Source organism: Drosophila santomea, chromosome 2L, assembly GCF_016746245.2.
Source record: "Drosophila santomea strain STO CAGO 1482 chromosome 2L, Prin_Dsan_1.1, whole genome shotgun sequence".
Lineage (NCBI taxonomy): Eukaryota > Metazoa > Arthropoda > Insecta > Diptera > Drosophilidae > Drosophila > Drosophila santomea.
In genome coordinates, this window is record NC_053016.2 from 11,397,997 (window position 1) to 11,412,923 (window position 14,927).

Consider the following 14,927-nt stretch of genomic DNA (forward strand, 5'->3'; position numbering starts at 1 on the left):
TTTTGTACTCTTTATGTCTTTTGTATCTCTGGTACGTGTGCTGTACGTATTCAGCTGCGTAAAATTATCAAAGCTCCGGCCTCTTTTCGCCGATTTCAAAGCAAGCGCTTTTCCACGGAACCATCCATTCGGCACTTAAGACTTTCAGCTTCATCGGCTTTCCGTTTAAATAAATAAAACGCTGCGGAAGAAGTTTATCACGACAAAGTGCTGAGCGGGCTGAAAACTCCTTGCAAGGACCTCGAAAAGCCACAAGTAGTCGAAGCAATCTAAAACCGTGTATGTATATACCCTTATCATACATTCATGCACTATGGCAATGATGACATTGACGAGTTGAGTTCTGAAAGCGTTTCCTAGGACTTAACTCAGACCCCTTTGGTTTCTCTGTTATTAAATCCTTCAACCGAAATCTAATGAATAGGTAAATAAATCCACAGGAGTTCAGAATTGAGAAGAACAATCATGTGCAAGTCAATAAGCTACGATTAGCTAATTTTTAAATTTCTCTTAATTCAGTTGAAACAATGATGTAAATAGTGTATACTTGTATTAAAGTTTCTTGCACAAGATAAATCAATTAAAGAGATCTTTGTTGGTTTTTAAGATATTAACGAAACGTTATGTCACTCATATTAAATGTCTTTAATCGACTTGACAGTCCGAAAAGACGTACATTTGGCTATTTCTGGAAACCTGAAATCTCAAAGACACCAGAAAGGCAGGTTGTGGCAATCGGTGGCATATCCACAATCCGAGGCAGATGCAACGATGCAAATTGGTGGGCGGTTCCGTCGGCAGAGCTGCAAAGTTAAGTCCTTGTCCGCGGACGTTTGTGTATGTGATCCGGATAGTTGCCAACGCTCGATTGAGCACGAGCTCCCCTCAGAGATGCGAAGTACCTAAAGGTATTCTAACTAGGCCATAAAGTACACAAGGTACCTTTAAATGAAATACCTGACACGTTCCTTAAGCAAGATATCTCAATTATTAAGGAAAGAAATAGGACACTTTCCTAAAGTAAATGTGAATTTCTAACCAAATATGACAAGACAAACACAATGATTATAGTTATAAGCATTATGCATACAAATATTTGTGTATGTTATCTAATTTATTACCGAACGATATTTCCCTCAAGTTTGATACTCTTTGTGGGTCAATTAAAGAAATGGTACCTTGGTGTGGTCATCACTGCAGTTGGCGCTTTATGTTGGAGTGCGCGTGCCACGTGAACCACAAAAGCCCGGCAAAGCTGATTCCGCCCGGTGGCAGCGTCCGTTTTATGGGTCATTGGATCATCAGCAGCAGCATTGCAGCAGTAGGGGTGTGTGCACTCGGAGAAAGGGGGAATAGAGACTCGAGACTGGAGACTGGAGACTGGAGGTGGCCTCGCTCTGTGTCCGTGTCCGTATCCGGATAGGGATACGTACTGATGAAAAGCGCAAAGCGAGCGCATAACCTACATGCTGCTGTCACACGGCACTGAGACGGCTCAGCGACGTCGAGAGATGAGCCGGGCAGATGTCCTCCGAACGACAGGCAAACGGCATCATTAAAAAGGAGCAAAGTGCCCATCCTCGTCGTCGCCATCATCAGCTTCATCATCATCCGAGCGGAGCACCAGTTGGCGATTCCACCGAGGATGGGTCATGTATTGTCATGTGGCAATACACATCAGCTTCAGCACGTGCTTGCGCCTTGGGCACTGGAAGAAAATTAAAAGCCATGCTACCCAACGTCGTTAAACAGTTGAGACTTGTCCGTAAAAATCCCAATTCTCTGAGTCTTACCGAAATACTAGTTAGATTATAATTTAAGTTTTACGAAATAGGTCACTTCAACTAGCATTTTTTTTATTCTCCAACATGAGTCGATAACTAAATTATTAAAATATTATGTTTAAAAACAATGGATAATAGGCTTTTGCCCATAATAAAGTTGGCCACTTTATGGTTTTAAGTTCGTTTTAGTATGATACCAGCTCGTACGACTTGCACGTGTCGTATCGCTGTGAAAGCCGCACGGTTTTCGAGAAATTTTCCTCCTGTATAAAATGCATCGCACACATGTTTGTATCATCTGCTCTCCGCTCGTCCTGACATTTTGGATTTCGTGCCGAGCATTTCTTAGGCGGCGCCTCCTCGCCTCCTCGCCTCTCTGCCGTGGCATTAAGTGCAGCCGATTTATGGGGCAACTGCAAGTCATTGTTTGATTGTGTGCGTGCCCCAGTCACTCCTGATCAATTACACCCGCCGACATTTGTTTGAAGGCTCGGGCCCCAGGATCCTTGAGTCCTTGGAGCCAAACAGCCAGGCTTTTAAAACGGGTAGTGCCCATATTTGTGTGCAAGCGGCATATCATTGTCACTGTAATAAGTGACGCGTGTACTTAGTGCATACACCTGAGTCCCGAGATCCCGCCAGTGCTGGCAAAGCAGTCGTTTCTTAACCAAGTATAGAAATTCTTAATCGACAACCCCAACTACCATTTAGTATTAGTTATACAAATGAAATGCGTTACTTGTTCATTGTTAGTTAGTCACTTTATTTCGCAAGAAAATGCTTTACAAATAAAATGAAACGAAATATTTCCGTGAATAATTAGTTGGTAATATATTTTACCATTTTTTAAAACTCAGCTACTTTTGCTGTAGCAGATATACCAACACTGACACTGTGTCAGCTTGTGATTCATTCTCGTGTGCCCCAGTTGTAAATGGATGTGGGTACTCCGTACGCAGAGTAGGGAAAGCTGCTCCTGACTGAATGGCACCCAGGTACATGCCCCCATCTCGTGTTTGTTTAGGCACATGTAAAGCACATCTTATCTGAGTCATGTCGCTGTGAGTTTGGGTTCCAGGAGCCAAGATCCGGGATTATGCGAGTAAACAGCACATGTCTGGCCAGGATGGGGATGAGGGACTGAGTGGCATCATTTAGACCCTGTTTGGATAACACATCACGTTCCTACGAAAGGGGGATGCTCCCTAATGACGATGAAGTGTGTATCTCAAAAGTAGAGTATTCTTAATTTCAAATATTTCAATTTTAGAAGCGAAAGTTCGAAAGATAAAGGTAAATTTTTATGTAAATGCTGTAAGAACCCATATATAATTATGTAGTCATACGAATATGGTACTTTAAACGAAAATATTTCAACGTAAAAACGTTGCCAATGTTGCTGCCCTTACTTAACATCATTTCCTCGCATTTAATCAAACATATTTATTCCGCTGAAAGTCTCACATGGTGTCGCCTCGCACTTGGTTGCGTACATATGTCTGGCGGAATTCTTTGGTTTCCTTTGCGGAAACACCTGATAATTTGTTGCGACATTTTGTTGTCATTAAGCAACCCAACTGTGGCCCATCTGATGTTCCAACACGCCGACATGCCGCGCAAGACGTCAACAGGAAAGTGCATACTTTTGCTGTGAGTGCACAATGGATATTGGGAAGCAGGGCGCGATGTGCGTAAATAAATGCAATATAATACAATAATAATTAAAGCGGCATGCAATACGATGCAGAGGTCTTACAGGTGCAGGTCCTTCTCGGATCCTGTAGCGCATGTGCCTGGCGTTAATTGCTGCATAAATGACATGGAGTTCATATCCTGTCACAGTTCGCGGCAACCGCAGGTCGCTGGAAGGACCTCGATGCCCGCAGCTCGGCTCTTTTGGAGTAAATGAATTTACCAGCCTTTACGGCATTTTCCTTAACGTCTCCCGATTAATTTCATTTCATTCGAAACCCGCTTGTCCGCAGCGAAAAGTAAGAAACATCTTAATATATTGATTTTACTTCATTTTAAGTAACGCACTTGTTCATTGGAGCTCCGTTAAGATACTGTAAAAGGGTCATAATTCCAGTATGCATTTATCCATTTAAGCAATAAATTTGTAGTATCTTTGCATACTACCACAAAATTGTTGAAATAATCACAAATATCTCTGTTTTTCTTTTGTGTAAATATGAAATGAATTTCCCTTGCAGCTAACTGAATTCCGTAACATTTACTTAATTCTATTTACGCGCTTTGATTTTTTAATATAGTTTTTTCGTTTATAAATTGTTGATGAATTCGAATGTAATTGGCGTACGATTTCCATTATTAATGACGCTTTCAATTCATCAAAAAAATGCAGTTTCAAAACTATTTATTTTGCATATGTATGTTTACCTTTCGTTACATTCCAACTAAATTTGATTTGGTCAAAATTGTATGCTTTAAAATGCATAACAAAAACTTCTGATGTGAAACAAATATTTACTACTGATTAGCGATTGTTTAAACGTTTATTTTTTTGGCTGTTACCTAAAACAAAAAAGCTTTGAATTATTTTGGTTAGCTAATTGAGGTGACTACTAGGAAATCAAATCAATTGGTAACCCGATATGTATGTATGTCAATTCCATCTACACTTAATAGCCTAATAAGCCTATCAGTGTACAAATTTAACAAATTAAATGCAAATTTGTTCCTGGTAATTCCACTTATCAATCGCATTTACACCTGGAACTTCGAAAATCCCTATTAAATTACGACGATTCGCCGCAAAAGGGCGTAACTCCATCAAGTTGCAGACTTCAGCAAAAACGAAATTGACAACTTTGGCAATGACACAGTGGTGGCAAGGCAAAACAAAGCAAATCAACAATTGCCATTGAGCTAAGAGAGGGATGTCACGGAATGGAGCCACTGGTCCCATAAGCTGGAATTCGAAGGAGATATGTCCTGTTCCAGGGTCAGCTCGCGGCATTCATTTCAGATTTCGTTGCGAGGTCCTTCAGAACAATAAAGTCCAGGATCCCCTGAATTTTGGACGCTTTGCCGCTTGCCGCTTGCCGTTTGCTCTTTCCTCCCATGCCGTTTCTGCCTCCGATTCGGTTTCGGATTCCGATTCGGATCCAGATTCAGATTCTGTCTGGTCCGGTCTGGCCATTTGATGTGTCCTCTGTCGACCGTTGGCGTTCATTTCAATTAAATGCAAATCTCAACGAGGGATTTTTCCTTCTCCACACAATTTTTTTTCCTTTTTTTTTCGGCCGCCGTGTTATTGTTGCCTTTTCCCGGGGTGTGTGGAATCGTTTCCAAAGTCGGGGAATGCTTTTCACGCGTCGCTGCATTTTGTTTTCCGGCAAGCCAAGCCGCTTTTCTCCTTCTACCCTTGAACAGCGAACTTTATTTCTTTTTTTTGGCTTTCATATAATTTTTATGAGGGGTGTCAGGAATAAATTTGCTTCGTTTTCTTGAGGTAAGGACCTTATTTCTTCCAAGAGAACTAGCGTTGTTCGTTTTTTCGTGAAAACTTAACAGCATCTTTAAATTTTACCAATTCCCGTGAAGAAATTGTAAAATTTCGAATTAAATCCATAAAATAATATTATTATCTTTTATCTATTTTACTGCCTGATGCTAATACCTATGATGTTACTGAAATAATAGGAATTATTTACAATTATTACATAAGATTTATTGTTTTGCAGTAAAAACTATATCAATTATAAAGCCAAAGGAAACGCATTTAAAGTGAGAGTCATTAAATTATTTCAAGTTTTTCAGTGAACCTGATTTAACAACTGGTTAATTCCAGAAACGAACGTTTTTTTGCATGCTCTGTTCATAATCATCTTAGGAGTCCAGAAGACCTCCGCCTTGCATATTTTCCTACCGGAAGCCTTCATTATTGACAGACTGCCGTTGCCTTTCTACGAAACGCCTTTTTCTCTTATTTCTCTTGGCAGCACTAAGGGCAACATTTGACTTGCATTTACGAAGAGGTTTTTGCATTTTTAATGCTGCATTGTTGTCTGCCCTTCCGCTCGCCCATTTGCAAGCGAATGTGAATTTGCGAATCTGAAATATTTTTGCAAGGAATGAGGCCTTGGCAAGTGGTCATCACACCTGTAAGCGGACGCCATTTTGTTTGCGCGCGCCATCTTGGGGAAATATTTACCGTTGTAACCGGGACTGCCAACCTGTTCAGGAATTCCGCGAGTGCAAATGAAAAATTCATTAAGAACATATTTAATAATCAACGTATTTTTTCGATTTTTTTTGCTTTTTTTTTTTGGTGTTTGGTTGTGCGATTTGTTTGTGTGTGTGCAAGAGGTGGCGACCAAAGGCCGCAGGATCGAAAAGTTGACCATTAAGTTGGTTGGTCCTTGCACAGTCACGTTCGCAAGTCAATGTCAAACACGAAGGACTCTTGCACTCCACATCGCTAGATGTGCCGTACGTCAGAAATTTTATTTTATTTTCCGTTGAATTTGCATAATTTCGAGCAGTCGAGCAGTCAGCGCCCGGTCCAGTTGATTAAAGTGATAGACTCTGACACGGGGTTCCCTTTTCTCTCTTTTGCTTTTTTGCTGTCTGGCCTTTGCGAATGTCCTTTGTTCAAATATACATACTATGCGAGTGTGCTCATGGGGAAACAGGAATTGGACTGGGACCGCTTCGCTTTCAGTGTATTTTTTTTTTGGGTTTTCTCTCCTTTTTTTAGCTTGCAGTTTGCTTTTTGCAAAGTCAAGGTAAATATTAGATTTTTGGTTGCGGAATTTCTCGCTCTTTTCCGCTTCCATTTTTCCCTCTATGCAGATGAACGTGTGTGTATGTGTGTGTGTGCCGGGCGGTATTGTGTGCAGATGTAGGTAAGGCAAATATTAGCTTACAATTTTGGGCTTACAAAGTTTTTGGCCAGGTCGACAAAAGGCCCGCGGTGGCATTAAACAAAAGTTGGACTTGTAGCACAAAAAGCGCTTCGGGGGACAGCAGGCTGAGTAATGAGATGGGCTGGCACGGGCCTTTTGTGAGTGAGGAAAAGCTGCAGGGACAACAAATGAGAATCATTATCATACAAATGAGAATGGTTGCTAGCAATGGCTGAGGTCTTGAAAATTGTCTTCCAAACGAACTGAGTAAGGAAAGAAACGCCGTTTTGGCTTTAAAGTCTTAAGTAGTATTTTAAGGATCTAAAAAAATTATACAGTTTGAAATTAAATCTAAAATAAAAGTATGCGGCTAAGTTAAATCTACACAATTCAAGCAAGAAAGCTATTTTCAATTAAATGAATGAATCACTCTATTTCAGTTTAATTTTATCCATTAGTTTCCTTACCGGTTTATTGAAGCTTTTCCTTCTTTACACGTCATAGCATCCTGACTTGTTTGTCTATCCTTTTACCTTAAGCATTTCTCAGGTTTTTTTTCTGCAATAATTATTTTTCCATTCGTTATTTTCATTTTCCCCGACTTTCTGAAGCTTTTGTCTTTTTTCCCTCTCCTTCGGCTACTATTTGTTGCCTTTGTTGCTTTTAATTACAAGGCAAAATTAAAAAAATGTCGCTTCATTTAAAGGACTCTGTTGCGGGACCAGGTTTTAACTTTTTTCATAGTTGGCACAGATCTCCTGCCCCCTTCCCCACCCCCACTCCCTGAATAAGGACACCCCCACACAGTTGTGCACATGTCCCGCGTGTCACGTTAAATGTCAAGCAAACAAAAGGCTCTTCTGTCTCGTGTATAAAAGCGTTCATGCTACCCATTAATTTTAGCATTCGTTTTTTGCCATTCTTGCCGTTTGTTTTTTATTCTCACCCGTTGAAATGAAAAGTGGACGAGCATGAAAAGAGTCCAAATGCGCTTTCAATAACCAGGTGGCATTCACCAGTCCTTTTCCAGGCACCCATTTCCGCGTTGAAAAGGACGTTGGGTGCAAAAAACGAGAAAAAAACAACTTTTTTGCTCTTTTGAGGTTGACCGAACATTTGCAGTTAAAAGTTAAAAGCTCACTGGAAAGGCAAAAAAGTTTGGGAAAATAAGAAGAATTATTTTTAGCTTCTGCAACATCATTGATCCAATGCTGGCTAGGGGTGAAATCAACACTAAATGCGCGATAAAAAGATAAAACCACGGGGATCCAAATGGTTTTCATAAGAATGTTCTATATAGGAGTTTAAGGTACATAATTCAATTCATAACTCTCATGCTGATATGCATTTTTTAAACTTAAACTTAATAGTTCTTGTTAATAGTCAGACCACAAAATACGTTTTTTATTTCGCGAAGAAACTATATAAATTATTGAAACTTCAGAGTTTACCTCGCAGTTTAATCCCCGTGGCAACCGTTTCTCTTTTTATCGGCCAGACAGATGGATGAACTGGTTGCAGTTTGTGGCAAGTGGCAAGGCAACAAAGGTTTTCCGCACCGGCTGCATAAAGTAGATGCAAATAACCAAAGTAAACAAACGACAAAAATTGTACTTGCAGCTGCTGATTATGTTGCTGTTGCTAAACGGGCCATTCTAAGTGCAGCTGCCCTTTTTTGCATATCAGCGAGGGAAAGTTGCCATCAGGATGCCCAGCGTTCCTGCCCCATGCCCCATGCCCCATGCCGCATTTCCCATTCCCCATTTCCTTTTTACCAGCTTCAGCTGCGCGGGTTCCCTGTGCAGCGCCATGTGGCTGAATATTCCACTGCTTTTTACGTTGCTGCCAGATAATCCGCTTGCGTTTTTTCCATTCTTCTCAACTGCCTTTTGTCGCCTTTAACGCCGCCTAATTGCCTAATTAGGCATTTGCTGGCCGAACCAAAACCATCCGGCCATCTCATCTGTCAGCCAGCCAACCCAGCCGGTTTCTATCTACTCCACTCCCCTGGAGTGCCTGGTGCAATTTATTTATAATCCTCTTTTCTTTCCGGCTTCCAGGTCCCGAAGATGTACTGAAGTTTGTGGGAAACGAAAGTGTTGTGGATCACTTCAAGCTCGTTACCAAGGATGGCAACAGTCTGCTCATCGGTGCCAGGTAAGAGACCTTTTATGCCCTAACTTTACAAATACAACGCCAACAAATCTAACAAATCATTTAGCTTCAAAGTCAGAATCAGTATAAATCGACATGTTGGCTCTTTGACAAACAACTTTTGGCAATTATAAACCTAAAATAAAATGTGAGCCTAATCCTCCTTGACCTAGCTGGTATTAAGCTGTGACAAAAAACCATTCGGTTCAATTATTTATGAGGGGCACCCCCAATTATGTTCACTTTGGCTGCGTTACATTGTCAATTCCCCCAAAGTCGGCGGCAGGAATTTAGTTGAAGTGAAGGAGAGAATCTCTGAAAATTGGAAAGAAAAAGGGCAAGTGGAAAGTACACATAAAGCGAACTTCAATTTATTTTCTGCAGACATTGTATTTAATTTAAGTAGAAGATACTAGCATGTTCACTTCCCCATATACATACGTATGTACCAACCAACATGACAAACTTTCTCGGAGCCGAAAATGGTTAGAACGTATGTATGGGGTTTTCGGGGGCATGAAGTCTACTCTTGGCAACTTTGATTTTGCAACGCAAGAGAAACAGAAACGAAAACCAGTGCAAAAGGAAGCGGAAACTTTTGCAGCAGGTGCCCCAAAGATATGAGGAACTGTGCTAAAGTTTCCAGTACTTCCTTTTCGAGATATAACCCCAGTAGACTTAAAGGGTTGCCAATGTTTCTTTTTCGAAAGTGCGGGGTACGGTGGATTGTGTCGTTGTCAGAGACCACAAAATATGTTTGCTGCAAATGTGGGGTTTATTATATTTTGCCTAGACAATGCCAGCATATGAGCACTTAAACACACCCACATTAGCACTCACACATGGACAACGCACTGACATACATATTAAAATGTTGCGTACTCTTTGGGGCCAAACGAGACTTAATAAACTTGCTTCACTCCGTGTCTTCGTGTGTTTGGGTGTGTGTGTGTGTGTATGTGTGTGATTGTGAATGTGGCGTCGTGTAAACTTTTGTAGTCGAAGAATGCTTGCAGCTTGTAATGAACGGACCAAATTCCTTCGTCAAATGGAACAAAAAGAAAATGACTGGACAGCGCTTCAACTTTAAATAGTTGGTGGTCATTCAATGCACACAGAATTAAATGGAAAGAATGCAGTTCTAATTTAACAACATAGTGTCCCAAGCTGGCTTGGAATAAGTTAGCATACATAATACAGAAGAATCCGGTTATAGCGACTTTCAAGGGGCCGACGCCTTTACGTCGTTTACGTCGTTACGGAAGACGCACTAACAGAAAGGTGGAAAAAAAATTTTTTTGTTTATTTTATGATTGCCATGTTTGTAATATGTTTTATCATAAAACAAATTAATTCTTTAATCAAACAAAAAATTTTGAAATTTATTTAATTATTTAATTAAATAACATGGGTTTTTCATAAGAAATAAGCAGAAAAAACTAGAACTATGGCGAAAACGCCGATTTTTTTGATAACAGTAAATATAGTTATCCAAAAGTGGAATGCCATGCCAAGTATGGATAGACATAGTTAGCTATGTTTATTAGCATATTACCTGTGCGGCCATTTTTGTCCACGTTATGGCGAAAACGGCGATTGAAAATATGTATATATAAATGTACTGCGAAATGCAGTTTAGCTAATAACAAACTCATAAATGCTGACGTTTAGATATAAATGCAGAATTTTTTTTAATCACCTTCTAATTAAATTTGAAAAGTTATTCGTTTAAATAATTGCTATAAATAAAGCTGAAAAGCACTTTCTGCGTCGTTTTGCTGCAGAGTAATTTACAATGTGAAGATAATGAGGCAATAAAATGCAAAACCATAACCAAAGCAGGAAAATTAAGGGAAACCCCTACTCACATACTACATATATGTACTTGCATACACACATACATATGTACATATATGCGTTAGGGTTTTCTCCTGCTTTCTTTCTTTATTTTTTTTTTTTGTATTTTCGCACGCATGAACAAATTTGTATGCCGGCAATGTCGTATCCAGAGCTGCCACTTACGTGATTAATGGATTTTTAACAAGTTGCACACTCGCATTGCGAAAGGGAATTCACACACGCACATATCCACTTATCAGACCCCAAAAGAGTCAAAGTAACCAAAGGAAAACCTCTTCTGCGACTGTCGGCGAAAGCCAAAAAGCACCACGTGTGTTTGAGTGTGTGCGTGGGTTTGGGTTTCCCAGTGTGCATGTATTTGTGGCGGTATGCAGTGTGTGTGTATGCTAGGGTGGACCAACTAAACAAGGATGACAGGCGGAAATGCGAATGTGACACGCGTTTTGCATGTGAAACGTCATGAACAATGTTAACAAAAAAAAATGAAAGAGTGTAAAGGGAAAGTTCTGCTAGGGAACCATACACACACACACCCACCCACAAGGCACCTTTTCCATGGCATATAGTAGCTAGACGCTTACATTTCCTGTGGCAAGCAGGTACTACGATAGGAGCTTAAACCAGCACATGATGTCAACCATGCCAAAGGCATTTTAAAACTACTTTGCTCACTTTTTGGATCACTTATTAATGTTTTATTTACCTTATATTCATCGATAAAAATAATAACAATACTAAAACTTATATTTTGTGTACTGAAATACCTATCTGAGGCTAGCAATATGGTTATCCCTATCATATCAATATCATATCATATATCATCATATCATACACAACGTTGCGACGCAATACGCTTTATAGTATAAAGTTAGATTACAATTTTCTTCGTTTCTCATTTTTTTTTTATTGGGTATGTAAGCCCCCTTTGGAACTGTACACTTATTACGCTAACTACCTTAGTCATTCCCATTTCTGTTGGTATCTCTTACGACACTTATGCAAATAAGCTAGAAGTGGTTGTCTAAACCAGGACATCTCCTCTGCTATGCGCGTTGCGAAAACTCGGCGGTAAATACTCGTAAAGCTTTTCCACCGCTGCTAGATTTTCTCGCTGCGATCTATAAATATTCCACGGCAATGCGCTCGACATGAAAATTGGGTTAACACATTAAGATGGGAAAAATGTGCCAACGTTTTCCCTGCTGTCATTGCCACATTCCATGCCATGGCATCCCATACCATCCGTTCCCATTTCCATGCCGTTCCGCCCGCGCGCTTCCGTTCCATTCCATGGCGTTCCGTGCATGTCAGGTTGGCAGGCAATCGAATGAATCGCGACAAAGGCGGAAATAAAATTGCTAAGCGAACAAAGGAAAATCTATTTCATTGCCCAACGGGCCTAGCTTCATTTCCCCTCTCTCTCTGTCTTCTTTCTGTCTGTCTCTGTCTCTCACGTTTTGAATTCGAGTGTGTTCTATATGGCAGCCTATCTCTCGGCTTTTAACGTCTTTTTCAACGCAATTGTCTACCAAGCACAGTGGTGTACTAAAGTTTGAATACAAGATTAAGCCAACAAGTCAACAATAAGAACACTATATCACTAATTCAGCTTTTTGATTGATAGAAGTTGAATTCATAAAATTGATTATATTGGTTTTTCACTCTTGAAAGATGGATCTTTTTGGCTTTAGCTCCACTGTTCGCTTGCAATCGCGTATCCAATTTTTGTATGCAATTTTCCTTTTGTCGGCAGCTCTGAAAATTCCTTTGCTCACAAACACGCACACAATCTCACGGCGTTGTCCATCTTTTATTTCATTTTGTTCTTATCCTGCGCATTTGTGTGTGTCGAGTTGAGTCCTTTGTGCAACCGCACAACAATCATTTCGGCACCGCAAATTCATTTCCGTTTGCGCTCGTTTTTGCCCACATCAGCGTGTATGTGTGAATGCGGCTTGCATCCGCTAATTTCTGACGATTTAAGTCCATTTCTGCTTGGGCAAACCCATCAGAAGTTAGGATTGAAATGTAATCGTTCCGTTGAATAGATTGAAGAATTTCGAATTGAATTTTCTGGCCATTTTACAGGCTTAGAAGCTACGGGAAAGTGCACGCATTGTTTTCAATGCGCCATTGTTAATAGACCAGTCAGTGCCTTCAGTTTACAAAATAGATTTGTCTAAAAGCTATTTCGTTTGGGGCAATTGCCATTGTTCAGAAGGCCTTTGTAGAGAACAGGATTAGTTTCATTAAGTCCTTGACTTGCTTTAATAGAATAATTTGCTTGATTCGTGATTTGGGAATGTGGGTTAAATAGTCCAAATTATAGGGAATTTAATTCTATCATCAAGAATATGCCATTCTGAATACCAAATCATTTTTCTTTTTCCCCACTGTACTTAGCTCCTTAAACGAAGCTCTTATTTGGCAATTTTGTAAAACGGACATCTGGAAGCTAAGCCTTGACAAGAGCCCTGACCAAGAGTCATCAAATTAAAAGTGATTCGAAATGCAGTTAATATTTTATGTGGCTTTGCCAAGAATGTCCAATTTTGGCTACGAAATGGAGTTTAATCATGCTTATGGGACCACAATGATGAAATGCAACTCGCTTTGCCATGTTTGCCTGTGGCCAGAAACAATCGCTCCGCACCTGACTTAGCCAAAGGGCAAAAGTCAAATGGCACCACCTGGTTAACGGGACTGATTGGTTCTGGTGGGTGAAGGGGTGAATGGGTGGTGCAACTACAACGATATCAAGTTGTGGGTCAGCTCAGCTCGGGCAATTCACATTTGGGTTTTTGGCATTTGACAGTTTCGACATTTTCTGCCTCCATTGAGTGAATGGCACGGTATATCGTGGCTCAGTTTGTAGTTTGGTTGTTTGATTTGGTTTGGACTGGTTGGGCTGGGCTTGTTGCACACATGAGAAAAAACTTTGGTTAATACGATGGAAATGCACGCCGATTCAAGTCCTACACTGAAATAAAAAAGCTTTAAACCTATGCTTTTATCCAAAATATGCAGAACCCATTAGGTGCCTAAGTATGCAATTACACATATAAAGGCATTTTAAGGCGGCAGGCTCAGTGAATAAACGATTTGAAATGCTAATTTTACTGCCAGTGTACAGAAGCAGCACCCAATGTCCTGAACCCTGAGTTGACTTAGTCAGCATCATGGCATGATGTGGAATGAAGTTGAAGTCGAAGCCATACCATATCCCTGACAGAGTCAAAAAGTCAATGAAAAATGACAAAGGCTCAGCTCGCAATGGTGATGGATGTGAGTGAGGAAGGGGTTACCCCCAGTTTCTCTCTTGGACTTCAATATATTCTTTTTTTTTTTTTCGCATTCGACTGCCATTTCAAACACACGCACACTAAGACAGCCAGCGCATGCAAATGGCGGCGACACACATAAATTCCACCCAAACCAAAAGCAAAGCGAAGCAAACCAAAAAAGGCTTGAAAGCGAAGAAACATGAGATGTTCGCCTGATTTGCTTAGCTATTCAGAAAAGCCATTTACCGTTATGTCAACCCCCATATGCCACGCCCACAGAGGGGTGCTCCAGTGCAGTGCATCGAAATCGGAATCGGAATCGGAATCAGCATCCGCATCTGAATCAGAATCGGCATCAACGCATCAATGCATTCCGGAAGTCGAGTGTTCTTTTCTCTGATTGCCCTCGGGCATTCCTTTGGGGCGCTGATGACGTGTGACATTGAACGTTGCTGGCATTTTTCATGATGAATTCAGTCCTGCAATTGGCCATTCAAAGGAAATTTATGGAGATAAGCAATTGATTTACGGCAAAGCAGAGCTTAGCAGTGCTGATCAACCTACAAAGTATATTAAATAGGTTTACACGAAGAACATGAATCCTTCTTTTACCAAAAATATATTGTTTATGTTTAATTGCATTTACTTACACGTTGTATGCCTCACACATAAGCCAAGTTAAAGGCAAACCATTTGTATAAATGTACATATACGCAAACTATTCAACATAAAGTCTTAAAACTCTTAAAATATTTCCTCGAAGGTGATGATTGAAGTCGAGTGTCAGGAGAATTTACATTATTCAAGTGAATAGCCAATTTTGTACGACATTGATTTTCTGCTGGGACACAGAACAAATCATTTTTCTCGGAATGCCTGACTTTTTAATTTACATAATTCCAAAAAGAAAAGTACGTGTCACCTTGAAATTTTATATTCGAAAATAAGAAAATACCAAGAAATCAAGCTCCACA

The 14,927-nt window shown here is 40.3% G+C and overlaps 1 protein-coding gene across 1 annotated transcript in view; it reads left to right on the forward strand.

Annotated features, from left to right (window-relative positions):
* Window positions 1-14,927, forward strand: part of LOC120444348 (semaphorin-1A) — a 133,283-nt gene that overhangs the window by 76,779 nt on the left and 41,577 nt on the right. Inside the window, 1 exon segment of the mRNA XM_039623931.2 lies at window positions 8,716-8,812. Within this exon segment, the coding sequence (XP_039479865.1) occupies window positions 8,716-8,812 (97 nt within the window).